The 27,967-nt window shown below is 39.4% G+C and overlaps 2 protein-coding genes across 13 annotated transcripts in view; one reads left to right on the top strand and one right to left on the bottom strand.

Moving 5' to 3' along the window:
• The window catches only part of Taf3 (TBP-associated factor 3), a 36,046-nt gene extending 12,862 nt beyond the window's left edge, over positions 1-23,184 (bottom strand). For 5 of the 6 annotated variants that reach the window (XR_008406734.2, XM_053774213.2, XM_053774214.2 and 2 more), the window contains exons 1-5: positions 23,019-23,184; positions 18,683-18,925; positions 17,753-17,885; positions 11,211-13,104; positions 10,016-10,296 (exon numbers count right to left, since the gene is read on the bottom strand). Coding sequence is in view for 5 of the 6 variants with exons in the window: in XM_053774213.2 (XP_053630188.1) it covers positions 10,016-10,296; positions 11,211-13,104; positions 17,753-17,885; positions 18,683-18,925; positions 23,019-23,184 (2,717 nt within the window). In the remaining variant the exon portion in view is untranslated. The remainder of the gene's footprint in view (positions 1-10,015; positions 10,297-11,210; positions 13,105-17,752; positions 17,886-18,682; positions 18,926-23,018) is intronic. The other variant, XM_053774215.2, reaches the window with a different exon arrangement.
• A 1-nt stretch (position 23,185) lies between these two features.
• The window catches only part of LOC128686933 (SOSS complex subunit B1), a 90,647-nt gene continuing 85,865 nt past the window's right edge, over positions 23,186-27,967 (top strand). For 2 of the 7 annotated variants that reach the window (XM_070082613.1, XM_070082610.1), the window contains exon 1: positions 24,095-24,370. In XM_070082613.1, the coding sequence (XP_069938714.1) occupies positions 24,336-24,370 (35 nt within the window). In that variant the 5' untranslated portion in view covers positions 24,095-24,335. Of the gene's footprint in view, positions 23,327-24,090; positions 24,371-24,541; positions 24,707-27,967 lie in introns of those variants that run through there. The other 5 variants (XM_070082612.1, XM_070082616.1, XM_070082611.1 and 2 more) reach the window with 5 other exon arrangements.

Raw genomic sequence — 27,967 nt, 5'->3', positions numbered from 1 at the left:
TCTAAACACTTTTCCCAGTCTAACTGAACTTTCACTTTACCTGGCCCCAATAAACCCATCACTGACCACCATTTCTTTTTACTCATTACTACTGGAGTCCTACTCTAGCCCATTAAATGTGATGCATGTGTAAATTTTGAACAGGAAAAATTAGAGAAAACCCATAAAAAGTTATAAAAGTTGATAAAACCCGAGGCAAAACCCCTGGAGCGTGAGGCATACGTAACTACGTACTGGTTTAAAAGTGAAGTGCAAAACAAAGTGATGATGTTACCGATATATCTAGTGTGGCAATCCCAGGTCCTGTAGGGTTTACTCTGCCAGGGTATTATCCTGAAGTTTTTTTCTGAAGCCTCTCCTGCTATCTCTTTACTGCCAACTACAGCAGCTTCTCTCTCACTCTCACTCCCTTTCACTCTACTCTGTCGAACACTTGCTCCTTCCCTCACGGGATGGGATCTCCTTGACAATGAGTCCTGTGTCAGGGCTCTCACTATTTTTTTAAACAAAAAATGTACTGTATATGTAATTAATAAAGTGTTTTTCCACAAAGTTTCACAGAAGAGTCCTGAGTTAAGTGAGATCAGGTACAGGTTAAGTAATGGTAATGTTTGTTCCACACATTTTCACCATATTTTCACTTATGTAACAGATATTTCTTGTCCACAGAGACATTCTCCACTATTTTCATGCTCCACTACTTGACGGCTGAATGTTTTTTTCTGTTCTTACGTGCCAAGACACTGGAACAAGACGGTGTGTGAGGGTGAGAAGGTGAAGTGATCAACACGACAAATAGAACATACTGGTGCAAGTCATTCCCAAAACACATTCACTACAATGGCACCAGCCTAATCAACCTATTATACGGTAACCTACTCAAGTAATCAATACAACACATATACTTCAACACATTATCACAATAATTAAGGATGGAGAAAATATATAATGATGTGCCACAATTTGTGAAACAAGCGACAATCACTTTATTTAGAGCAGTGTAACTGCTGGGTGCTGCAAACACTGTAGTTTTGGCAGCTCTACAGGCCTAGGTAATTACTATACTATTAAAATACTGTACAGTATTTGGAAAGTACAGGAAATTTGGAAAGGAATTATTAAATCAATACTGATGAAAAATGGCAATACATGTAAGCCTATGATATGTTTTCTTTTCATGATCTGTTTTGACAGCTGCCAAACAATAACACCAACACTAAATGGATATGAAATTTATTAGCTAAACTTCAGCTGTAACAAAATAATAAAAAGTATTAATAATAATATTTATGATTTATGATATTCACTTAACAATGTAATGACATAAAAACAAAATCCAAATTTTCCCCATCACAGTACAACATACTACACACCATTAAAACATACAATAGTATCAATATCTCTCAGCTTACAGTACACAGCTACTGCTTAACCATCTGTGGGACAACTATGCTTTTATAGATTCACCAAGAAGCATTAAACCCAAAGAGGTCATGCAGCACCTAGGGAATAGGAGGTAATCAGATCTGATGCAAAGAGAAACGCCAATCCCTTGGATCACGAACCTTTACCAGCATCAAAACATTCCCCTTGATGGGCACTTCCTCTATAGATGTATCAACTGTCTACCAAGCTCACTTCTCATCCCAGTAAAACAGGAAAAAAAGTAGTGGACTTTATATATTTCCTCAAATCCATCCATAATTCTAAAACTATTGTAACTTAAATTTTAACTATATACTACAAATTAATATTCTTTAATGTTTATGCAGGTGTTTCCTGCTCATTTGCCCCGTCCCCCTACTACACTACCATAATTAATTCCAATAAAAATTATTTTTCAAAAAATTTGTTCTTACAAGCTCTTTATCAGTGGCATTTCTAAAATAAGTTCTGCAGCACTAGCTTCTTCACCCGTTTTACTTTTATTATATACAAAACATTTTTTCCTTATATTTTGCTCTCATTCTGCATCCACAGGATCCACTTTTCCCTTGCCATCAACTGCTCTTTTTATTTTCTCATGTCTATCATGAAGTATTTCATATCAGGCCTTAACCAAACTGTTAAATACTACACAACTGCTTTGCATTATTAAATAAACAACCCTTTCAATGACCCTATGTTACAATACTTCTATCTGCCTGACTTGTCCATCTACCTCTATCTCTGAACACTTTGTAAAAAATTAGAGATTGCAACAGATGCAAAGAGAGTGGAGCAAACCAAGAGGGACTGACATATGGTCCCAGAGAGGAACCACAAATGGGAAAGTAGTGGCCCTATAACTCTCTTTTAACCCTTTGACTGTCGCGGCCGTATATATACGTCTTACGAGGTACCGTGTTTGACATATATATACTCATAAATTCTAGCGGCTTCAAATCAAGCAGGAGAAAGCTGGTAGACCCACATGTGAGAGAATGGGTCTGTGTGGTCAGTGTGCACCATATAAAAAAAATCCTGGAGCACGCAGTGCATAATGAGAAAAAAAAACTCCGACCGTTTTTTTTAATTAAAATGCCGACTTTGTGGTCTATTTTTGTATAGTATTTATGGTTGTATTCTCGTTTTCTTGGTCTCATTTGATAGAATGGAAAACATATTATAGAAATAGAGGTGATTTTGATTGATTTTAATATAAGAAAAACCTAAAAATGGAGCTCAAAGTAGGGGAAATGTTTGATTTTTGCCAATGTTCTAAAGTAAACAAATGATGCCATTGTCCAATAAATGTCCAACTAGCCATTCTAATATGCAGTCATGAATGGGTTGATGTTATTTATACAATTATTACAGTATTGCAGTAATCTGCATAATAGTAAGTCTTCAATTTTTTGTTTGAATAAAAATTCAAAATAGAAAGCAAGAGTAATATCAGAGGGGCCTGGACACATGACTGATGAGCAAAGAAAATGTTATTTAAGAGCCAGGAATGTCTGCATTGTTCATTCTGGACCTTATTTTGAAATTGTCATATTTTTTAGTTTTCGTGAAATTGGCCAAATTGCAAATTTCTGACCACATTATTAGGTAGTTGAAATCGGTAATGGACAGTTTCTTGTACTCAATCGATAGAAAAAATGGAGTTCTAAAGAAATAGCTATGAGTTTGGGCGACTGGAACAATGGAATTAGCCGAAAATTGGGCTCAAAGTGGGCGAAATCGCCGATTTGTAAACAGCGCCGAGGTCGCTAACTTCGCGAGAGCATAATTCCGTCAGTTTTCCATCAAATTTCGTTTTTTTTTGGTGTCATTACAATCGGGAAAAGATTCTCTATCATTTCATAAGAAAAAATAATTTTTTTTTTTAAATTTTGCAACACCAGGAGACACCTCAGGATTGGGGGTTGTGACAGTCAAAGGGTTAAAGAGGCATCTATGATGATAAAAATAGAAGCCACTGGCAGCAAATTTGGGTAACAACCACTGATTTTAGTACCCCAAGCAGGTGACTGTTATAGAGCATATAGACTGCCATAACTCACGTAGTGTCTTTTTCTTCCTAAACTCTTGCATAATAAATATGAATGATCTTAAGTAACTCTCAAATGCAGTTACTTTGAAAGGATTACTCAAGGATATGGACAACCAACAAATATAAATTATATATATAAATGTAATTCAATTCCTGTTCTGATCAATGCTTACTCAAAGTTTTCAACATTAACTGCATTAATGTTTAATGTATGCAGCCATGTTTATAACATTATCCATTTTACCAAAAATAATTGCTCAGCATTTATCATTGAGAGAAAAAGTATACAATAAAAAAGCAGACAAAAGAAGATAAAAAAGAAAGACTGAAGGAGGATGAGATAAAGAAAATAAAGAGGAATAAATAAAAGGGAGCGGAGAAAAACATTAAAATAGGAGAGAGAAGTTCAATTCTTCAGCTCATTTTAATAATTTAATGAATTTTTGTCCTGTGCACTTTAACAGTCTCCAGGACAAAAATTCATTAAGTTGTTAAAATGAGCTGAAGAACTGAACTTCTGCAGCCAATTAGTAGGACAGAGGCCTTAAACCCTGAAATAAAATGATGGTTCTTTCTTTGAAAAATGTAACCTGACCAAGAGCAGCCTCAGGAGTGATGAACATTAATGCATTCATATAGATCACCCTCAGTGGAGACATTTTGGTCTTGGACCTTGAGCATTTCAAATACACAAAGGGATCAAGGTCCAAGAATTGAAGCTTCTTCGATAAAGCTGTCCGTAGTGAATTCATTCATGCCCATTTCCCTTAACTTGTCAGCAGTCATTTGCCTTCTTACTACATCCTAATGGACACATGATGGGAGTGATAAACTTTAGTCTAAAGCACCCTCAAGACTGGACATATGTAGGGAAGGATAAACTAACGGAGAGAGAAAACAATGAATGTGAATAAATTTTTCTCATCCTGTGTTGGTAGTTAAAAAAAGTGTAAAGTTGGCCAAGGCTGGTTTTAGTGTAATAACACACATTCAATACAGGTACTAAGAATAATAATATATGGGAGGAGGAGGGTCTAAGAAAATGAGGGACAATGATAGAGACAATGTTATATGATTTTACAAAAAAAATTCATGGGTGAATAATGGAGGCAGAAAATCTGCAATAGATAATATTATCTTAAAAAGGTCACCACTGTTGTTAGGATAAGAATGGGAGATTTAAAGAAAGTTTAGGGGTGTTAAAGAGTAACAATGAAGAATAATAATATAAACACTGCTGTTGAAAAAAAGGCTAAATTATATTCTGACTTAATTAATACAGAAAATTTGGAGAGTTCACAATTTAATATTTAAGTTAAAATCTTCCTGAAGATAAAGAGGATATTGTAATGCTGCAGAATGTAATAAGATTAACAAATACAAGGCTAGACAGGAATTTCAAAAACACTGAGTATATCAAGGGAATTTCATTTTTTTTTAAACAACTGAATACACAATTACCTACTTTGCTGAGTTACAATTTTGTGAATTGGAATTACATTTTCATGTTCTAGCACGTGTCTGCATGGCAAGCAACAAACCACCCTTGATGTACCCAGTATATATGAAATTAATTGCAAAGACTAACCATAAATAGGACAAAAAGGTAGAATTTTAATCACTAAAGTAACTGAACACAAGAGATCTGTTCAATGTGCACAATAGCTGTTCAGCATGTTAAGAATCCTACCCACTATATTAACTGGGAAGCTGCTTCTATTATATATAAAAAATTTGTGTGTGTACAGCAAATTCTTAAATCAGATATGACTGCATCACGACCTAATTTCAACACCTCACAAAGTCAGGAGGAACCTGAGGCTATAACTACCCTTGCTCTGAAATTACTGGTTCTCATACTTGACTTAGGACATGTCTTTGTAGGTAAGTTTTTTGTTTAAATTACCAATACTCAACTTATCTTGTTCTACTGTGTCAATGTGGATTCATTTGTGCCATACTGTTTACAGCATACTGGGCACCTTATTCAGAGGCTATCTGCATACAATAAACATTCATCATTATTATGTTTTGCACTTTCATAAGGATGTGCAGAGAAAATGTTGTTAGAAAAGTGAAACTAGAGCCTCTTTACATACTACCATATGACACAATGGCTTGTACAGTACTTGTATTTGGCATAATGAATATTCAGGCATGTGAGAAAAATCTTTGTGAAAAAGAGATAGACGAACTTAGGTTGAAATTGAGCTCAATACGACCATACTGAATTGAGGCAACACATGATGGCATTTCTTGATGGTCTCCAATCCAGGAAGAAATTTTGATTTTATAATCTAATGATAGGTCTAAGTACTGTATACTACCAATGACAAGGCAATGTAGTGGTCTCTCTTCTCTTAAAAAGCATATGTGATTTGCACATTCACCCAGGAAAAGCACTGAAAAATAATTTCAGTGTCTAATTCCAGAAAAATGTTCTTAAAATAGAGAAATTTTCAGAGCTTTCTAAAAATTATTAAAGGGAACTCCAGGTGTACTAATATTTCTTTTGAGGATGCTGTAAAAAAAAAGTATTTTACAATTAAACTACACATATATGAAGATAAGTATCTACACCTATAACTTCATACTGTCTTAACTAGAACAGAAAAAGCCCAGCAAGACATTAGGTAAAAGGACACAAGTGCAACTAATGCAACATTTTATTGTGGCAACATTGCTCTCCAGGAGCTTTGTCAAGCCGCTACAGACTGGAGAGTGAAACACTGTCACAATAAAATGTTACATTAATTGCACTTGCAACCTTATACCTAACATATTGTCAGTAATTCTACCAACATTATTACAGCAAGATATTAATGCAAGCCAATTCACTTATAACCTTCAGCATGTCATAATTAGTATTTTAAGACACAGAACTTCTACAATATTCAATATTAATTTTTACAACTGCATATCTTATAAAATAAATATGAGGCTCATAAAAATGTTAACCTAATATATGATACATGAAACAAAATAGTTACTCAATGTGCAAAGATTGAGGAAAATTTTCTCTAGCCAAGGAGGAACTATTAAGGAATCACAAAATAAATACACACTGTCTAAATCATCTATTTTGGTAACTATAATTATAGTTATAAAACAACTTTTATTTTAGATATAGGTTAAAGATAAGATCATGTTAAAATCACATAATTTTAGAATTTTCAAAAGATTAAATTTTCCACACATGATGGACACTAAGTATTTTGAGAAGTGTGTCATGTCAATGAACAAAGCCACCTTTCTCTCTTCGTTTTCTACTAATAAAACAAATTATTATCCTTTGTTAGAGTTGCATTGTACCATTGCACTGATATTATTTATTTGAAATCTCACAGCTATCAACAATAACTCTTCTTACTTAACTATTTAATTACTGTTCACAATTTCCTCAAGAGCCTAGAGAAATATTAGCCATAGTATATAATATCACTCTAGCAAAATATATATACTACATGTATATAAAATTGCCAAAGATTAAGTCAGCAGTGCATGCATTTTCTTGATGGACATGCTGTGAGCTGCTGAAGTGCTGGACTGCTTCCATTTGTCTCTCCTCTCTACAAATGGATGCCCAAACAATATGGCCAAATTAATTACAACATAGAGAAGATTATAGGAGAAAAACTCATTATCGGGTGTATGACACTCACAGAAAATGCATTGTGTGTACTCTATATTCAAATGCATACTTTAGTGTTGCCAAAAGGGTGCACAATTTTTATTAGAAATATTTTCTAAACTTGTCAATTTTCAGAGTTTTTGGTCTGAATCCTGATGCCCCAAAAGTAATTTTCCCCATTATAAACCTATGTAATGCAAATTCTTTTGTAAATAAACTATATAAGTGCTGTACGAATATCAGCAAGATGGAGATATAACTGTGTTGATCAGTACAGTCATTATACATATTATACATGATTAATCTACTATACTGTAAATATATACAAAAATTATGAAGATCTACACTAATTACTGGTATACCATACTTTACCAATAATAATCTATTACACTAATTTCAAAAATAAAGATTATAATTATCTATGTACAGTACCATATATAATAAGCAAGATGATTGCCACATTTGCTAAGCTCATCAACCAGGTACAATATTAAAAAATGTATTCGAGTTGTGCCTGCACAGTTGAAATGCAGCTTCTGACACCTCTGCCTAACCTTCAATTAACTGGCACAACTGGATGCTGGTCTCTTGAACTTTCGAGTCTACTTTTGAATCAAAACCCAGCTAATTCTGCTTGGTGATCACCCATGTACCAAAGAGCTGCCTCCTAATGCCCTTGGCTAATCTGGATACTGTATTCAGCTCCCATCTATGTCCTCTTGTTCTGAGCCCTCCCATGTTGAACAGTTTGCAAGCTTTTTATGATTATTGAGAAATGTCAAATTAATTTAAAGAAGCATTTTGATCATATTTTGCAAGGAAATAGCTGCACTGTAAAAATTTTTTTAAACATGCCCACACCATCTTCCACTGAGGTGGGAGATAACCCAGCTAAACTTAAAAAGACAGCACAGAGTCTCGGATGACAATGTGTATTGTATTTGTGTGTGTGAGTGCATGCATGAGTCTGTGCATGAGTGTGTGAAAGTGTGTATACAAGTTATGAGAGTAACCCTCACAATAGTGAGGTACAGTGTTAATTTTACTATTTTGAGGTAGAAGTGTAATACTGATGTTTTAAAAGTATTGGAAACCTTTTCACCAATACTGATACCATAAAAACACTGATGCCTACAGATATTGATACTTTGGCAAACCTCTAACAACCCCTCTGTTGCTGTCTACCAGTCTTCTATGCTTAGAGCATCAATTCTAAAAATAACTTTTAAATCTATTTTAGGATAGTGACAAAAAACTAACACCTCTATAAAATAGGAAATTTCATTTTATGAACATGCTGAATATGGGTGTCAGCATGAAAATTATTTTTTTTTTTTTAACACATCAGCCATTTCCCACCAAGGCAGGGTGACCCGACAAAGAAGAAACACTTTCATCATCACTCACTCCATCACTGTCTTGCCAGAGGCATACTGATACTACAGTTCAAAAATGTGTCATCCAGAAACAAGGGGAGGAAAACTGGTTCCAGAGCACATACACTACAACTCTCACTCAACTGATGAAAATAGTTAAGTTTAGTATTGTTCAGTGAGCAAACTAAACTAAAAAAATGAATGAACTAAGGCCTGGCTTTCCATTTACCCCCATGCACCATACCCAGGTATACAATCCACTTATTCTTCTATCAACTATCTCCAGTAATTTTTTTTTTTTTTTACATTTAGTAACTTATACAGGAGAAGTGGTTAGTAGCCCATTGCTCCTGGCATTTTATTTGCCTCTTATGACATACATGGCTTACGGAGGAAAGATTCTTCTTCACTTCCCCACAGAGAGTAACTCTTTGTGTGCTTCACTTCCAATAATTACCCTTATTCTCCTCATTTGATCCAATTCTCAATGACCTTCATTCAAAGGTAAGGGAATTTTAAGTAGACCCATGTCATTAAGAAGGAACTTAAGTTCCTTAAAGAAATTCATGATCAGTTGGGTTGTGGTGCCTATGTAGGAGTAGAAACTCTCAGAACTCATCAAAGGTATATCAAAGATGGGGCTTCGTGAGGAAAACCTCAAAATCCTGATTAATCAGGCCATTAGCAGGGATGATCCTTGCAATCATCAGTAGGTAATCTACAGGTATGTTATACACCTACACTCCACACCAGTTTAACTCTTCCATAGTCTGTCCCACCACCCTACTGCAAACTTGTTAGTCACTTTCTTCAAGGCTTCTTTATTGCAGCTATCATTCAAAATTTTTCATTATTTATCACTATTCCCTTTATTCCAACACTTCCATTTAGACTTAAAATTGATCTGCAGAGCAGAATATAGTCTTATCACTTTATAAACACCACCACTTGTATTTAAAATCACATCTTTCATGTGAAGAAAAAGATACATTTGCAGAACAAGCTTTTATCAAAACAACATTTCAGTCTTTCAAGATAGAAATATTGTTCCAACAAACTTATTCAGCAAACATCTTTTCTGCACAATAATGTGAAGTACACCATAAGAGTCCATATATTTCTTCTCAACCAGACCCCTCAGATTGCATTATTTTATGTATTTTAATCAATATTGCTATTATTAATGCTACTTATTATCGTTACATTAAAAACAGCAATGACTCACTAAATCGTAGTAACATGATTGTGCACAAACCATGGAACAGGCGAGACCTGAACCCATGGCAACTCTTAGGACTCGTTCACCGTGGGTACAAACCCCACCAGTTCTGTGGTTTGCTTTATAAAAAGAGCAATTTTTTTGATAACTTAATAATTAGTATAACAATAACAATACAGGTATTTACAAATTAATAAAAAATAATCCAAATTTCAATAACCTATGTGTCAGCCTGATGCAAAGAATGAAGAGCTGGGAATTACTGAACACTTGCTGTTACAAACATACAGGAAAACCAGCACACTACTCACAGTTTGGGCATAGCAGTAGTATCCACAGGGCGTGGAGCAGCCGGACGTGGAGGCGAGCTTCCTGAAGTTGATGCTAACTTCATCATGATTCGTGGAACACTGGCGCCATCATCCCTCTCCTTCTTGATTTTCTTCTCTTTTTTATCAAGCTTTGTCTTTTCCTTCTTTTTATCAGACTTCTCCTTTTCTTTTTCTTTATCCTTCTTGTCTTTTTTTTTCTTAACTTTTTCCTTTTCTTTCTCCTTCTCCTTTTCTTTCTTTTCCTTTTTGTGCTCTTTCTTCTGAAAACAAAACTTAAATGTAAACAACTGACAATTCCTAAATCAGTTTTGCATTCAATGAGAGGATCAGTGAAACCCTTCACTCATGAACCAGATAACATCATCCCCGATTATTTTAATATGGCACACAGTGAGTGCGCACACCCATTCTCTCATGTCTAGGTGACTTAGGCTCATCGTGGCAATGTTAAATGTATGACACATAAAACGTATATATACGTTTGGGGCACTAGCGGTAAAAACGTATATATACGTTTGGACCATTTACGGGTTAATAATGATACGAAAAAATACTTTAGAGCATAGATTAAGTGGCAAAAAACAGTGAAATAAGATATTGTACAAAGAAATGAAATTAATCACACATTACTACTCCCATTTTTCCTTTCCTCTGGAAACATATAATACTTCAATTAACTGTTAATTAAGATTTGATACTTTCAAATTAAAAAAAAAAAGTTTTTTTTTTTACTTTGACAGCCACCTGCCAAGGAAGGGTGACCAAAGAAAAAAAAAAAAAAAAAAAAAAAAAAAAACAAAAAAAAAAAAAAAAAAAAAAAAAAAAACATTTACCATAATTCATTCAATCACTATTTTGCCAGAATTGTGCTGACATCACAATTCATCTGCAGCATCTCCATCCTTCCTTCAGAGTGCAGGCACTGCCCTTCCTACCTCCAGAACTCAAGTCTAGCTAACCAGTTTCCCCTGAATCCCCTTATAAATGTTATCCTGCTCACACTCCAACAGCATATCCAATAAAAACTGCTCACTTCCATACACTCCTATCTCATATACTTTAATATACAGTATACTACAATGTATACATGTACTATATGACAAAAATAAAGTCATGAAAACTGAATATCAAACCACCATCCAGAAAATAGGAATATGAAATGCAATTAACACACCTTTTCTTTGTCAGTTTTTTCAAATTTTTCTATTTTCATTTTAGGCATTGGAGGTGGGGGAGAATGATGAGCAGGGGTCCGAGGACGAGGAGGAGTTGCCGACAGTTGAGCAGGAGAGGGTGACCGCAGAGGAGATGGATGACTGGTTACAGGCAATGGGCTGGAATCACGAGCATGTCTTGGGGTTAAGGGACGTTCAAGATTTTCAGCTTCATCTAAGGACAACAAATGGTCATCGTCCAGCTGACGTTTTATGGGAGGTCTTGGAAGGAAAGGATGTGGGGGTAATCGGAGGTCTGGCATGGGTGGATGAGGTAGACCTGGGCGAGGTGGTGGTCCACCGAATGGAGGAATGAAAGGAAACCTAGAGAAGGGTGGAATAAATCCTGGGGCAGTAGGAAAAGCTGGAAGTGAGAAGGGGGCAGTAGAAGGACCCAAAAGACTCCCTATGGGTAAACCAAGTTCTGGAGTTTTGGGCCGCTCAGGAGTCTCAAATTCACACATTTCTCGATGACCAGGACTGAATCCACACTTGGGTGATTTGGAACGATCTTTCCTTGGTCTTTTTTCCTTAGTCTTTTCTTTGCCCTTGCGTTTTTCTGAAATTTTACGGATGGGCATATGTGGTATTTCTGGAGTTCTGGGAGTTGACGGAGTGCCTGGAGGTGACATGTCATCGTGGTATGAAGGAAAGTCTTCAGGCGATCTTACCATATCATCCATTGGGGTATCTAACCGACGAATTGGGTTATCGATTATAGTCAGCTCTTCAGGAGGTCGACGCTGCCCTAATCGAGCAGGAGTTTCGTCTATCATGAGATCTGGAGAACTATCTCGAGACTGCTGGGCATCACGCTCTCCTGGACGATCCTGGTCCTTCATGTCTTTAGTTTTGTTGATTTTCTTGAATATACTCAATTTTGATTTACCTTCAGCCTTGTCTTGTACTGGTATGTCCTGTGATTTACTAGGAGCTGGTATTGAAGTTACAGTGACAGCTGAAGAAGACGCCAAAGCCAAGATCAGTTCTCGTTCTCTTTCCTTCTCCTTCTTATTTTCTTTTTCCTTCTTGATTTCTTTCTCTTTTTTAGATTCCTTCTCTTTCTTACTATCTTTATCCTTTTTGGTCTCTTTGTTCTCCTTGGGTTCCTTTGCTTCTTTAGGCTCTTTGTTCTTTTTTGTTGGATCCTTCTCTTTTTTACTTTCTTTAGGTTTTTTCCCTGGTTCTTTTTCTTTCTTTATTTTCTTGGTCTCACCCTCCTTTCCTGGTTCTTTGGTCTTTGGGGTAGAAGGCTTCTTGGTTTCTGATTTTGGAATTTTAGGAGGTTTTGGAACTTTTATTTTGGGGGTTGAAGACTTAGGCATTGAGATTTTGGGTGTAGACATCTTTGGAGGAGATGATTTGGGAGGGGTTGCTTTAGATGTGGGAGTCTTTGGAGTTGGAGGTTTGGGGTTGGGAAACTTAGGCACGGCAAGTTTGGGCATAGGCATCTTCAGTTTGGGTGGCACTGGCATTGCTCCTGGTGTAGTAGGATGTCCTGGTGGATGGTGTGGTAGTGGTGGTCTGGCTTGTGGCACCTTTGGGATCTTTAAGCCTTTGCTGATAGATTTGTCTTTAGCTTTAATCTTCAGTGGTCGTGGAGGCTTGTTTGGCATTGGTCTTCCTGTCCCTCCCTGATTATTCTTTTGCCTTATCAATTTCTCCACATTCAATTTCTTCTTTCCAGCCACACCAGCTACAGAAGGAGAAGAGCTGCGGGGGGTTGCCATGGGAATATTTGGACATCGTGCCTCCGGTAATTTTCCTTCTCGAGCAGAGGAGATAAAACCAGAAGTAGTCATCATCACACTCACAATCTCCCTCACTGGCTGACCCTCATCCTCTAAGGAATACCTGAAAAAAACATTCAAGTTACTTCAGTAAAGCATTAATATACCACAAAATCTCTTAACTATTATTATACTGTATTTTACAGACACACTATGAACATGCAAGTTATTCAGCACAAGAAGTGGTGAAGGCTCACTCCTCGTCCACTGGTCATGAGACAGAAATACTAAGCTTACAGCAAGGCTGTCAAAAGCCTAAAAGGAATAGGGGTGTGCACTACAGACAGTCTTTAAACATTAAGCCTCGGTGGGAAACAGCTGAAGTGTTCAAAAAAATGCATACATACAGTGGTACCTTGAATTTCAGCCGAAATTTGTTCCCACAAGGAATAATGTGAATTAGTCCAATTCAGACCCCAAAAATACACTTGCAAAAGCACTTACAAAAATACACTTACATAATTGTTTGAGTTGGGAGCTGTTCAAAATTAGAGGTACCACTGTATATATAGAAAATTATTTCTCTCTTCATGAAAAGAAAAACACATGGAAAAATTCTGCAAGCCAAGCTACAGGAGAAATGATGAATTACAAATATACGTGACATAAACTGCTATAATATTTGTGAGGATGTATAGTGGTATCCCGAGTTTCAGCAATAATTCATTCCAGAAGGCTGTTCGAGTGCCGATACTGAACGAATTTGTTCCCATAAGAAATGATGTAAATTAGATTAGTCCGTTTCAGACCCCCAAAAATACGCTTACAAAAGCACTTACAATACAACACTTACATAATTGTTCAAGTTGGGAGCTGTATGAAACTTGGGGTATCACTGTACTTAACTCATTAAAGTCATACAGTACCTGGGGAATGGAGGAGAGGATAGCTCCAATTCCTTGAATCAAGATACTGTTACTGGTTTAAGTCAGAGGACCACAAATATTACAATAAATAAACTGGTTATTCAGAACATGAATAACAAATACAGACCTATTTTCTTCCTAAACTAGGACTTTAAAAGTGTATCAATATTGTGCAAATATTAATACAGTGGACCCTCGACTAACGCTATTAATCCGTTCCTGAGAGCTCATCGTTAGTCAAAATAATCGTTAGTCAAGTTAATTTTCCCCATAAGAAATAATGGAAATCAAATTAATCCGTGCAAGACACCCAAAAGTATTGAAAAAAAAAATTTTAACACATGAAATATTAATTTTAATACACACAAACTGAAGAAGACATGCACAGTTACATGACACTTACCTTTATTGAAGATCTGGTGATGATTGATGGGATGGGAAGAGGGGAGTGTGTTGATGGTCTTCGTGTTTAGAAGGGGAATCCCCTTCCATTAGGACTTGAGGTGGCTAGTCCTTTTTTGGGGTTACTTCCCTTCTTTTAATGCCACTAGGACCAGCTTGAGAGTCACTGGACCTCTGTCGCACAACATATCTGCCCAATAGAAGCCTGTACCTCCCGTTCCTTTATGACATTCCTAACGTGTTTCACAACATTGTCAGTGTCACCATTAAACACTTGTTCAGGTTTCAGTCCTTCACTGTCTATGTACTCCTTGAATTCCTGCACATATTTTTCAGCTGCTTTTTGGTCCAAACTGGCAGCCTCACCATGCCTTATCACACTATGTATGCCACTACAATTCTTAAATCTCTCAAACCAACCTTTGCTGGCCTTAAATTCACTCATAACACCACTAGTTGCTGGCATTTTTCTAATTAAATCGTCATGCAACTTCCTAGCCTTTTCACATATGATCGCTTGAGAGATGCTATCTCCTGCTATCTGTTTTTCGTTTATCCATACCAATAACAGTCTCTCAACATCTTCTATCACTTGCGATCTCAGTTTCGAAAACATAGTTGCACCTTTGGCAAGAACAGCTTCCTTGATTGCCGTTTTCTTGGCCACAATAGTAGCGATGGTTGATTGGGGTTTTGTGTACAGCCTGGCCAGCTCAGAGACATGCACTCCACTTTCATACTTAGCAATGATCTCTTTCTTCATATCCATAGTAATTCTCACCCTTTTTGCTGTAGGGTTGGCACTAGAAGCTTTCTTGGGGCCCATGGTGACTTATTTTGCAGGTGCAATCACTAAAAAGGCTGTGATAATATGAAATGTTCCGATTGTATGCTTGGAAGCGACCGCAGTGGCTGGCTGGCTTGTAAACACTGGCCAGAAGTGGACGCGTCTCAGACAGAAGGAATAGTGTTGGTAGAGTTTTTTAGCGCTAATCGAGGCAAAATTTTTGCGATAAAATGTATTGCTAGTCAGATTTATCGTTAATCGATGCCATCGCTGGTCGAGGGTCCACTGTATTAATGAAAAGGGATACACAGTGTGCAAATGATAAACTTCAAATAATATATACAAAAGTGATACCAATGTATGTACATAGTAAATGAACAATAGTAAAGGAGATACAGTGGACCCCCGGTTAACGATTTTTTTTTCACTCCAGAAGTATGTTCAGGTGCCAGTACTGACCGAATTTGTTCCCATAAGAAATATTGTGAAGTAGATTAGTCCATTTCAGACCCCCAAACATACACGTACAAACGCACTTACATAAATACACTTACATAATTGGTCACATTCGGAGGTAATCGTTATGCGGGGGTCCACTGTACAGTGATTTTAGTACTGTATGAGGAGTGACTTTGATGTTATTATAGCAAGAGCAAACCAATAAATAATGCAAGTAAACCTATGCACAGTGGCATGTACATTCACTACTTTTCCTATCATGTTTCCCCTGTCAAGAAAAGTGTTCTTATCTCCGTGCCCTCCGCATCTGTGATCCTCAGTTCCTTCCAGCAGAAATTTCCACTCTTCATAATTCGTTCTCCCGTCTTGGCTACCCTTCCCATTTCATAGACTCTGCCCTCTCACGTGCTAAATGCAATTTCTTCTCTCCCAAACTCTCTACTCATGGGAACTCTTCTATCCTCTGCCTTCCCTACATTTCCGGTCTTTCTAATCTCAACAATTCTCTCCGTCCCTTAGACATCAAGCTTACCTTCCGCCAGCCTAACACTCTTCACACTAATCTCGTTCATACCTCTCCTCCCTCTACAGATGTTCCTGGTGTCTACTCTATTTCTTGCTCCTCCTGTCCTCTTCAATACTTCGGAGAAACTGGTCGATCTCTTTCTGACAGACTTAGGGAGCACAAAAATAGTGTTAGGCTTGCCAACACAAACAATGCTCTTTTCTGTCATGTCAGAGATCATAGCCATCCTATTGACTGGTCTTCTGCTAAAACTGTCTTCCCTACTTCCAACTCGAACAGTCGCCGTCTAGTTGAATCCTCTCTAATACACAACTTTCCTTGTATGAACCTTAGCCCTGGCTTCGTCTCTGTAGATGCCTTCCTCTCCCACTACATTGTAAAATGCTCCAAACTTCAGAACACCCGTGACTTAACCTGAATCCTCATTTTTTCTTTTTCTTCTTCTTTTACTTTTTCTTCTTCCTCTTCCCCTTTCCTCTCTCCTTTTCTCCTCTGGGTTGTCTTTCTCTCTCCTGTCTCGTGTTTCTGTTCCTTCTTCATTTATTTTATTTCACCACTTCCCCTTTCACGCACCTCTGTGCGCTTGCTCTCCCTCTGTGGATATCTAGCTCTCTTGCAGTGCTCCCCTTCCTTTGTATTTGACTGGCTCGTCTTCCTTATTTCCCACTTCTACCCCTACCACTACTACTACCTCTTCTTCTTCTACTACAACTACTGATGAAATTAAGACACATGTGCGGCGTCTGGTTATCTTTGTTGTGGACGTTTCGCCATCCAGTGGCTGGCTGGATGGCGAAACGTCTACGATGGGGATGCCCGGGTGTTGTGCATGTGTCTTAATTTCATCCTGTCGGTATTATATACAATTTTTGTACTACTACTACTACTACTACTACCTCCACCTCTTCCTGCCTATATATAGCCGTCCTGCTCCACCTCTGTTAGTGTGACTTTGTCAATGGTCCAAGTCGGACCGAAACGTCGTCGTAAGCTTCTCTCTTTTATGTGCGGGTTATTTGTGTATCGTTCCAGTCACGGTATTGTGCCTTTTTGTTATTTATTAATGCAAGTAAATATATTAACATTAGTTACATGGTACATAAAAAGCATTAACATTTATAAGGGTGTGAGGCATAAGCCAAAAATACTGCATTGAGCAGGTGGCTGGAGGCAGAGATGTCATGTTTGAAAGCAATGTATGACGTCATTATTATGAAAAGAATTCAGAGAGTAGAAATTAGAACAGAAATAATTGTGGTGGTCTGAGCATTTAGAGGATGGAGCAGGATTGTATAAATCTGAGGTGAAAAAAAAAAAAGTGTAGAGGCCATCCCAAGAAGGGTTTGAGGGATGATGTGAAGGAAGCTTTGAATGGTAAGGGCTTGAGCATCTAGCAGGCATGCACAAGCATATTATATCAGGGTGGATGGAGACAACTGGTTTTAGAGATTTCATGTAATGTGGAGTGTGGGAAGTACAGTGTCTGCCCTCTGAAAAAGGGGTGGGGATGTTGCAGTTGGGAGGGTTACTTAAACTGTGACATCTGCACACAACTATTGAATGAATTATGATAAATGTTTCCTTTTTTGAGGTCACCCTAGCTAGGTGAAAGACAACTGATAAGACATGCAATATAAAAAGAATAAAACTTGGGGAAAAAAGATGCTCTTACTTTGCCTTCTTTGCTGGAGATGCATCACTATCTGAGGATCGCTTGACAGCTGGCTGAGGGGAGGGCGTAGGAGAGGAGTTCTCACCCATGGCTTCATTAAGGTTAGAATTCACCTTCACATCCAGTTCTTCTTCTGCAGTCATAAAAGAAAAAAAAATGTGGTGATGCATACTTCTAGACATAAATATAATTATTTAGCAAATCTCAATGGAATACTTTAGGCAGTGCTTCTGTGTCTAAGATACTGCAAGTTCTTGAAATAATTAGGGCATCAAATGTAGAAAAATTCTGCCTGCTTTAAGCAGATAGTCTTTAATCTAATGAAAATACTAGTGTGAGACAAATATACTAGGGAGATGCAGTAGCCAATATACAAGCAGGCAAAAAGTTTCCTAAAACATTATAAACAAAATATATTAAGGCTTACACAAATATTTTGTGCAGTACTCTTTACAATAACAGCTTCTGTGAGCCTATGATTATTCCAATCTATTTTACCTATTTGCAAAGAAAGTGATAACAAATAGCTAATCTAACAATATTTACTAAAGCTTTTCTAGTTTCAAAAAGTCGGCGAGATATCAAACTGAATAATAAAACATGCTTAAAAATCTAGAGGCCAAGGTAGCAATAAATTATTTCATGAATTTACAATATACATATTAATCTTCTACTAACTTAATATTCATTAATATTACTGTACTTAAAAATGTATAAACTGTATGAAGAATATTCAGAAAATGACAGAAATGAAACCTAATAAATGCATATATAAAACACCTTATTTTATATGTTCACTAAAGCTACGTCACCTTTCTGTGTAAGGTGTTACCCTAACTACTAAAACGAGCAAACCTGTCAGGTGAAGAAGAGGAATCTGTTACTAGAATTTTGCCATACTATCAAAACATTTAAAGACAAGTGGTTCACCCTCTTTCTCTGGATACATGGGTGGCAAGTGCTCGTGGATGTGGATTGGCCGAGACAGTAACTCCCTAGAGCCTGGCTTGAGGAAATTGAGGTTAGATGTCCGTGGCACTGGCAGAGATGGGAGTAAATGGGGGAATGCGGGGCAGTCTACGTTGTTGATGTATTCTTCAAGTTCAGGCACAGATATCCCCATGTCGTGGAATGCCAAGCCCAGGTCATCAAGATTGGGCTCTGTACGACCAACTGCAAATTGCATAAATTATACATTACACTGTATATCTGTAAGCATAAGGAGCTTTCAAAAAATTACCTCAGACATAGCATGACATGATAATTTAGAAGACCAATGCAGCCCTATTTGTCAGTGAGAAACATAATAAAACAAAGAGTATCCACAGAAAAATAACTCGCACATAAGAGAGAAGAGCTTACGACGACATTTCAGGCCGACTTAGACCATTTACAAAGTCACACTAACAAAAAGGAGAGGAGGGAGTATATATAGGCCAGCAGCAGACAGGGACGGGACAAGAGAAGTACTGTAGCAGGAAAGGAAGGAGAGAGGTAGTGGTAGAGGTAGAAGTAGTAGTAGTGGAGTCAGTCGAAGACTAAGAAAGAGGAGCACTGCAAGGGAGCTAGGGGCCCAGAAGGGGGGAAAAAGTAATAATGGACCAAATACTCAAGGCAGAAGAAAAAAAAAAAAAAGGAGAAAGAGGAAGGAGGAAAGGGGAAGAGGGAGAAGGGGAAAATAGAATCAGGTTAGGTCATGGGTGTTCTGAAGTTTGGAGCATTTTACAAGTGTTGGAATGTTTTAACTTGTTCCACATACAATATGTGGAAGAAGGGAAGATGTTCAATGACTACCTGAGAATCTTTCTCCTTTGCATAAAGAGAAAGAAGACCAATTTAGGACTAAAGCCATAGAGTACATATGTATCTTAATGAAGCTGCAAAAAAAGATGAAAGTTTGCTTTAGTGTCAAACACTGCTGCACAAGAAAGAGACAATATTATAACATAAACCCAATGAATTTACATACTGTAAATTCATACTACTGTACTAACAGCTGCCATGTCTTGTAGCTTTTGGTTTTGTTTCCATAATCATTATTTGTTAAAATACAAAGATGGCATGAACATACTGTACATTTCAATAAGATCCCAACAATATGGGTCGCAATGGACAAAGATCATAGTGAATGACTTTTGTTGGGTTATCCTAAGTTAACTCATTCAGTGGCCATCATGTAGAACTACTTCACTGAGGACAAGGTCCTTCACGTAGTTCTACATCATGAGCTCAGCTCACTCAGATAAGCTGTGAGCAATAAATTTTGGCCTAGATATGAGAGAAATTGTTTGTGCAGTGAGTGTACACAGTACAAAAAAAAATCCTGCCCTACACAGTGCATGATGGAAAAACAAAACTCTGACAGAAGGATAGTTTACAATAAAAACTTCGAGGTGTTTTCTTGGATGGTTTTCAAGGTTTCATTAGCCATTTCTTGGTATCATTTGATAGAATGAAAGCTACACTACTGAAATAGGTTGATTTTGATTGCTTTCAGGAGCAGAAATAGTTTAAAACTGAGCTCAAAGTAGCAGAAATAGTTGATTTTTGCCTATTTTCCTTAAGACAGGTAAGGCTTCCCTACAGCCCCAGTCTATTTTATGTGCTTTTAATAGGGCTGATTCAAATATTGGCACACCACAAACTATAAACAATCATTTCTGGATATATTTTATTATCTGAGAAATAGAGTAAATCTTCTACTTTTGTGTGTGATTAAGAACTCAAAATGGAAGGCAAGAGTAAGATAGGAGAGGCCTGGAAACATGACTCATGAACAGAAGAAATTCTATTTTAGTCCCAGGAATGCCTACATTATTTATTTTGGACTATTTTTAAATTGGTATTTTTTTAATTTTGTGAAAAAATGGGCAAATTACCAACTTCTGTGCACTTTATAGTCACTGCAATAGTTGAATGGGCAGTTTCTTGTTCAATCCATAGATCGGAAGGCATCTTAGATAAATATTTGCTTGAATATAGCAATGGAATATTCAAAATAAGACTCAAAATTAGTAAAATTGCCGATGCATAAACTGCGCGAAGACTGCTTAACTCTGCAGCTGCATAATTCTATAAAAAAAAATTCCATCAAATTTTGTACTTTTGGTGTTACTAACTTCAGAAAAAAATGCTCTAGCATTTCAAAAAAGTGGACACCAGAAGCAATATTAATTTCTGAAGTCTGGACAGCAAGTGTGTTAATGCAGAGGTCTTATACAGTGGTACCTCGAGCTTGGAACAGCTCCCAACTCGAACAATTATGTAAGTGTATTTTTGTAAGTGCTTTTGTAAGTGTATTTTTGGGGGACTGAAACGGACTAATCTAATTTACACTATTCCTTATGGGAACAAATTCGTTCGGTATCAGCACTCGAACAGCCTTCTGGAACAAATTAAGTTCGTAACTCGAGGTACCACTGTATAATATAGAATATTACATAAAAAATTAAATGAATCCAAGAATACATGAAAACTTTATTTAGGCCTCATATATAATTTAAAATCTTTACAATGGTTTTATATTAATAGTGAATTGTGTAGAAATTAACATAATAAACCAAAATTTGTCAAATTTATACATACATGTATTACAATCAAAACTAAGCACTAAACCCACAAGGGTAAAAATTTATATATAGGAATGTCAGTCCCATTATTATAACCATGGGGAAGTGCTAAACCCATAGGATTATACAGTGCATGTGGGGGAGGGGGCAGAAGGTATTCAGGCTCAATTCAGGGAACTGGAGCAAAGATCCATTCCCTTGATCAAGAGCCCCTCACTAGTGTCAAGGAACCTCTCTTGAGGGGTAAGTCAGTCCCAGTCCAGGAAATGTTGCCAGGGGAAGAGAAGTGTGAGGGACTAGAGGAGATGTGCGAGATGAGAGGAGTGGGTGGAGGCTAGAGGAGAGATGAGAGGTGTGATGGCTAGAGAGGTGGGAGGTGAGGTGTGGGAAGACTAGAAGATGGGAGGCTGGGAAAGCTAGAGGAGAGATGAAAAGTGTGGTGGGAAGAGGAGAGATGAAAGGTGTGGGGAGGGCCAGAGGTGATGAGAGGTGTGGGGAGGGCCAGAGGTGATGAGAGGTGTGGGGAGGGTCTAGAGGAGAGATGATAAGTGTGGGGAAGGCTAAAAGAGAGATGGAAGGTGTAGGGAGAGATAAAAGAGATAAGAGGTGTGGGGGAAGGGTCCAAAGGAGAGATGATAAGTGTTGGGAGGGCTAAAGGAGAGATACGAGGTGTGGGGAGGGTCCAGAGGAAAGAGAAGTATGGGGAGGGAGGGTCCAGAGGAGAGATGAGAGGTGTGGGGAGGGTCCAGAGGAGAGATGAGAGGTGTGGGGAGGGTACAGAGGAGAGATGAGAAGTGTGGGGAGGGTCCAGAGGAGAGATGAGAGGTGTGGGGAGGGTACAGAGGAGAGATGAGAGGTGTGGGGAGGGTACAGAGGGGAGATGAGAGGTGTGGGGAGGGTACAGAGGAGAGATGAGAGGTGTGGGGAGGGTCCAGAGGAGAAATGAGAGGTGTGGGGAGGGTACAGAGGAGAGATGAGAGGTGTGGGGAGGGTCCAGAGGAGAGATGAGAAGTGTGGGGAGGGTACAGAGGAGAGATGAGAGGTGTGGGGAGGGTCCAGAGGAGAGATGAGAAGTGTGGGGAGGGTCCAGAGGAGAGATGAGAGGTGTGGGGAGGGTCCAGAGGAGAGATGAGAAGTGTGGGGAGGGTACAGAGGAGAGATGAGAGGTGTGGGGAGGGTACAGAGGAGAGATGAGAGGTGTGGGGAGGGTCCAGAGGAGAGATGAGAGGTGTGGGGAGGGTCCAGAGGAGAGATGAGAAGTGTGGGGAGGGTACAGAGGAGAGATGAGAGGTGTGGGGAGGGTACAGAGGAGAGATGAGAGGTGTAGGGAGGGTCCAGAGGAGAGATGAGAGGTGTGGGGAGGGTCCAGAGGAGAGATGAGAAGTGTGGGGAGGGTACAGAGGAGAGATGAGAGGTGTGGGGAGGGTACAGAGGAGAGATGAGAGGTGTAGGGAGGGTCCAAAGGAGAGATGAGAGGTGTGGGGAGGGTCCAGAGGAGAGATGAGAAGTGTGGGGAGGGTACAGAGGAGAGATGAGAGGTGTGGGGAGGGTACAGAGGAGAGATGAGAGGTGTGGGGAGGGTACAGAGGAGAGATGTGGTATGGGGGGGACCAGAGGTGAGGTGTGGGGGGGGAAAGTCAAGAGATGTGTGAGGGGAGAGCAGAGGTGAGAGGTGTGGGGTAGACCAGGTGACTCACAGTGCTCAGTGTGACGGTGTGTCAGGCGACACACCTCCGTCATATAACGATGCAGAAGGTCACAAAGAACATCGAGGGGCGTCGAGTACACTCCCTGGAAACCTATAGTCTGGCAGATCTGCCCAACGGATATCTTCAGGATCTCATTTCTAAACTGGCTGGCCATGGTTGGCTCTGCGGTGTATTTGCATCACTCGCACTCTATAAATTTGTGTTGAACGTGCGTGGAGGCGGTATTATCAGCCTGGCCGCTGCTGTAGCCTCCAACAAGCTGTCTCCTCTGCCATTTTACATTGATCCCACTGATGGTAAATATACGTCTCTTTAACTAATAAAAATCATATAGCTTATCCAGTCAGTTCAATGTATTACTATATCATGTGATGTAGCTGCGGTTTTTATTATTATATATGAGTAAAGTGATGAATGTAAATAGGGAATAAAGATGTTCATAAGGAAAACTTAATAATTATATATCGTAAAGGAACAGTCACGTGTGGCGAAGCTTCCCCAGCTAGATGCCAACAAGGAAAAGCCTCAATTAAATACGTTATTTACACAAGTAATGTCTAATATACGATTAAATTTATAATACATAATATTGCTACAAATTATTTTGCATTTCTTTAGTGTGGGTTGCATGTTATTATATTCAATTTTTCAGAAAAATATAGCAGTATTGTTCTTCTTTTACAAGCAGATTAACTTTTTTTTAGCTGGGATTAATTTTTAGTAATGTATTTTCAACATGAAGTATATTTCAACATGAGTAAAATAGTTATATTATGAGGAAATATATTCGAAGTTGTTAGATATTATTTAACCAATCAACTCTCAGGAAAGTCGTCACGTGACCCTGATTGGCGCTAAGCATAGAGAATCAGAAACAGTGGAGAAAAAACAGAGAGCATTTCAAAGTCACAGTTTTGTAATTAGAAAGAACCTAAATTTATTACACAAGACGTTTGTTTTCGCGTTATTTTACCAGAAATCAAGAGAGATGTTTAAAAATCGGGGAATGTTAGTATAGAAGTTGCTTTCCAGGTGTGATTCTCGATGGGAGGGAGGTGGTGGAGGTGCTGGGCCGTCAATGGGTGCCCGACGTCGGCATCTAATGTACACGGGAGGCAAGGTGGTCTCTCCCGTCTTCTTCCCTAGAATTACGCTAACCTATATTTCCTATAGGGCTCTATTACAGCTCGTTGGGAAGGTTGGGGGCTTGTTTAGTCTGTCCCTTCACCAGAGCTTGTAAGAGCGAATGGGAGCGTAAGAAAAGGGGGTCGGAAATCTGTCCAGATCCAGGAGGTAGCATCGAGGATGGCCAACCATAGGAAGCAAAGCGACGGTGCTCGGTAGTTCAGCTTTCTTTCTTATTTTACGTGTGTTTGTCGTCCTGGTTCTGAAAACTTGGGTAAACGTATTCTCTTTTTTTAATTGTTTTTGTCACTAGATGGATGTCTCTTGTACAAAATTTTGTAATGGCAGGTCGAGTTCGAGGCCATAATAAGATGTGGCAGAGTTGCTTGTTGCTGGTGTGCCAAATGTGATGTTTTGGTGAGTGCGGCGGTGCCACGTCTCCGCCACTGACACCACCTCCAGTCTCTCTCCAGTTTCATCATTTTTATTCACTTTTTACATAAAATTAAGACAGCAGCCATGAATTCCTCGAGTGAATCATCGTCAATAGAGTGAGTGCGAGGTGTTGGGTCGAGGTCGAGGTCATGTCTGCCTCTACACTCTCAGGACAACAAGAAAATATATAATTAAAATTGGCAGTGATGGGAGGGGGGGAAAATATGCAATTTTCCAGTGGAAGTTATGTTTTTTTCTAATATATTAATGTTTGTCTACCTCGATGGTAGTGTTAGACGTGAATGGTATACAGTTCCGACAAGATGAAGATTAGACACGTGCAGACACCTGGGTTTATATTGTAGACGTTTCGCCCACCAGTGGCTTTATTAATATAAATTCAAGGACATAATTGTAAGATAAAACTATATATAAAAGTTGAGGTAATCAGTTCCTCAACCTCCAAGGCTGAGGTAATCAGTTCCTCAACCTCCAAGGCTGAGGTAATCAGTTCCTCAACCTCCAAGGCTGAGGTAATCAGTTCCTCATCCTCCAAGGCTGAGGTAATCAGTTCCTCAACCTCCAAGGCTGAGGTAATCAGTTCCTCATCCTCCAAGGCTGAGGTAATCAGTTCCTCAATCCCAAGGCTGAGGTAATCAGTTCCTCATCCTCCAAGGCTGAGGTAATCAGTTCCTCAACCTCCAAGTCTGAGGTAATCAGTTCCTCATCCTCCAAGGCTGAGGTAATCAGTTCCTCATCCTCCAAGGCTGAGGTAATCAGTTCCTCATCCTCCAAGGCTGAGGTAATCAGTTCCTCAACCTCCAAGGCTGAGGTAATCAGTTCCTCATCCTCCAAGGCTGAGGTAATCAGTTCCTCAACCTCCAAGGCTGAGGTAATCAGTTCCTCATCCTCCAATGCTGAGGTAATCAGTTCCTCATCCTCCAAGGCTGAGGTAATCAGTTCCTCAACCTCCAAGGCTGAGGTAATCAGTTCCTCATCCTCCAAGGCTGAGGTAATCAGTTCCTCAACCTCCAAGGCTAAGGTAATCAGCTCCTCATCCTCCAAGGCTGAGGTAATCAGTTCCTCATCCTCCAAGGCTGAGGTAATCAGTTCCTCAACCTCCAATGCTGAGGTAATCAGTTCCTCATCCTCCAATGCTGAGGTAATCAGTTCCTCATCCTCCAATGCTGAGGTAATCAGTTCCTCAACCTCCAATGCTGAGGTAATCAGTTCCTCATCCTCCAATGCTGAGGTAATCAGTTCCTCAACCTCCAATGCTGAGGTAATCAGTTCCTCATCCTCCAATGCTGAGGTAATCAGTTCCTCATCCTCCAATGCTGAGGTAATCAATTCCCTCAACCTCCAGGCTAAGGTAATCAGTTCCTCATCACCTCCAATGCTGAGGTAATCAGTCATCCTCCAAGGCTGAGGTAATCAGTTCCCCTCAACCTCCAAGGCTGAGTAATCAGTTCCCTCATCCTCCCAAGGCTGAGGGTAATCAGTTCCTCATCCTCCAAGGCTGAGGTAATCAGTTCAACCTCCAAGGCTGAGGTAATCAGTTCCCTCATCCTCCAATGCTGAGGTAATCAGTTCCTCATCCTCCAAGGCTGAGTGTAACAGTTCCCTCAACCTCAAGCTAAGGTAATCAGTTCCTCATCCTCCAAGGCTGAGGTAATCAGTTCTCAACCTCCAAGGCTGAGGTAATCAGTTCCTCAACCTCCAAGGCTGAGGTAATCAGTTCCTCATCCTCCAAGGCTGAGGTAATCAGTTCCTCATCCTCCAAGGCTGAGGTAATCAGTTCAACCTCCAAGGCTGAGGTAATCAGTTCCTCATCCTCCAATGCTGAGGTAATCAGTTCCTCATCCTCCAAGGCTGAGGTAATCAGTTCCTCAACCTCCAAGGCTAAGGTAATCAGTTCCTCATCCTCCAAGGCTGAGGTAATCAGTTCCTCAACCTCCAAGGCTGAGGTAATCAGTTCCTCATCCTCCAATGCTGAGGTAATCAGTTCCTCATCCTCCAAGGCTGAGGTAATCAGTTCCTCAACCTCCAGGCTGAGGGGTAATCAGTTCCTCATCCTCCCAAGGCTGAGGTAATCGTTCCTCAACCTCCAAGGCTGAGGTAATCAGTTCCTCATCCTCCAAGGCTAAGGTAATCAGCTCCTCAACCTCCAAGGCTGAGGTAATCAGTTCCTCAACCTCCAGGCAGGTAATCAGTTCCCTCAACCTCCAGGCTGAGGTAATCAGCCTCTCAACTCCAAGGCTGAGGTAATCAGTTCCTCAACCTCCAGGCGAGGTAATCCAGTTCCTCAACCTCCAAGGCTGAGGTAACAGTTCCTCAACCTCCAAGGCTGAGGTAATCAGTTCCCTCATCCTCAATGCTGAGGTAATCAGTTCCTCATCCTCCAAGGCTGAGGTAATCAGTTCCTCAACCTCCAAGGCTAAGGTAATCAGTTCCTCATCCTCCAAGGCTGAGGTAATCAGTTCCTCAACCTCCAAGGCTGAGGTAATCAGTTCCTCATCCTCCAATGCTGAGGTAATCAGTTCCTCATCCTCCAAGGCTGAGGTAATCAGTTCCTCATCCTCCAAGGCTGAGGTAATCAGTTCCTCATCCTCCAAGGCTGAGGTAATCAGTTCCTCAACCTCCAAGGCTGAGGTAATCAGTTCCTCAACCTCCAATGCTGAGGTAATCAGTTCCTCATCCTCCAAGGCTGAGGTAATCAGTTCCTCAACTTCCAATGCTGAGGTAATCAGTTCCTCATCCTCCAAGGCTGAGGTAATCAGTTCCTCAACCTCCAATGCTGAGGTAATCAGTTCCTCAACCTCCAATGCTGAGGTAATCAGTTCCTCAACCTCCAATGCTGAGGTAATCAGTTCCTCATCCTCCAAGGCTGAGGTAATCAGTTCCTCAACCTCCAATGCTGAGGTAATCAGTTCCTCATCTCCAATGCTGAGGTAATCAGTTCCTCAACCTCCAAGGCTGAGGTAATCAGTTCCTCAACCTCCAAGGCAGGGGCACTGATTACCTCATCTGTATATAGTTCTACTGTCTTCCAGTTATGTCCCTGAATTTGTATTAATAAAGCCACTGATGGGTGAAACATCTACAATAAAGATACCCAGATGTTGCACATGTCTAATTTACCTCTGATTGTGGTTCTCCAGCCACGAGGTTCATGTAGACATGCTAGTGAGGTGACTGAGGCTTCAAGTTGCTCATGGTGATATAGTGAGACCTGCACCATACTGCTCACACACCGTCACTAAATATGTTTTGCTCACCACCTGGTGATGGGCAAAACGTTGGTTGTCAAGTTGTCAGTAAAAGACCTCATTACATTGTATTTTCTATTGTGTATGTATTGTATGCCATTATTCTCC

The sequence above is a fragment of the Cherax quadricarinatus genome, chromosome 7 (assembly GCF_038502225.1).
Source record: "Cherax quadricarinatus isolate ZL_2023a chromosome 7, ASM3850222v1, whole genome shotgun sequence".
Classification (NCBI taxonomy): domain Eukaryota; kingdom Metazoa; phylum Arthropoda; class Malacostraca; order Decapoda; family Parastacidae; genus Cherax; species Cherax quadricarinatus.
The sequence above is the reverse complement of the archived record's forward strand: the minus strand, read 5'-3'. Positions and strand labels throughout refer to the sequence as shown.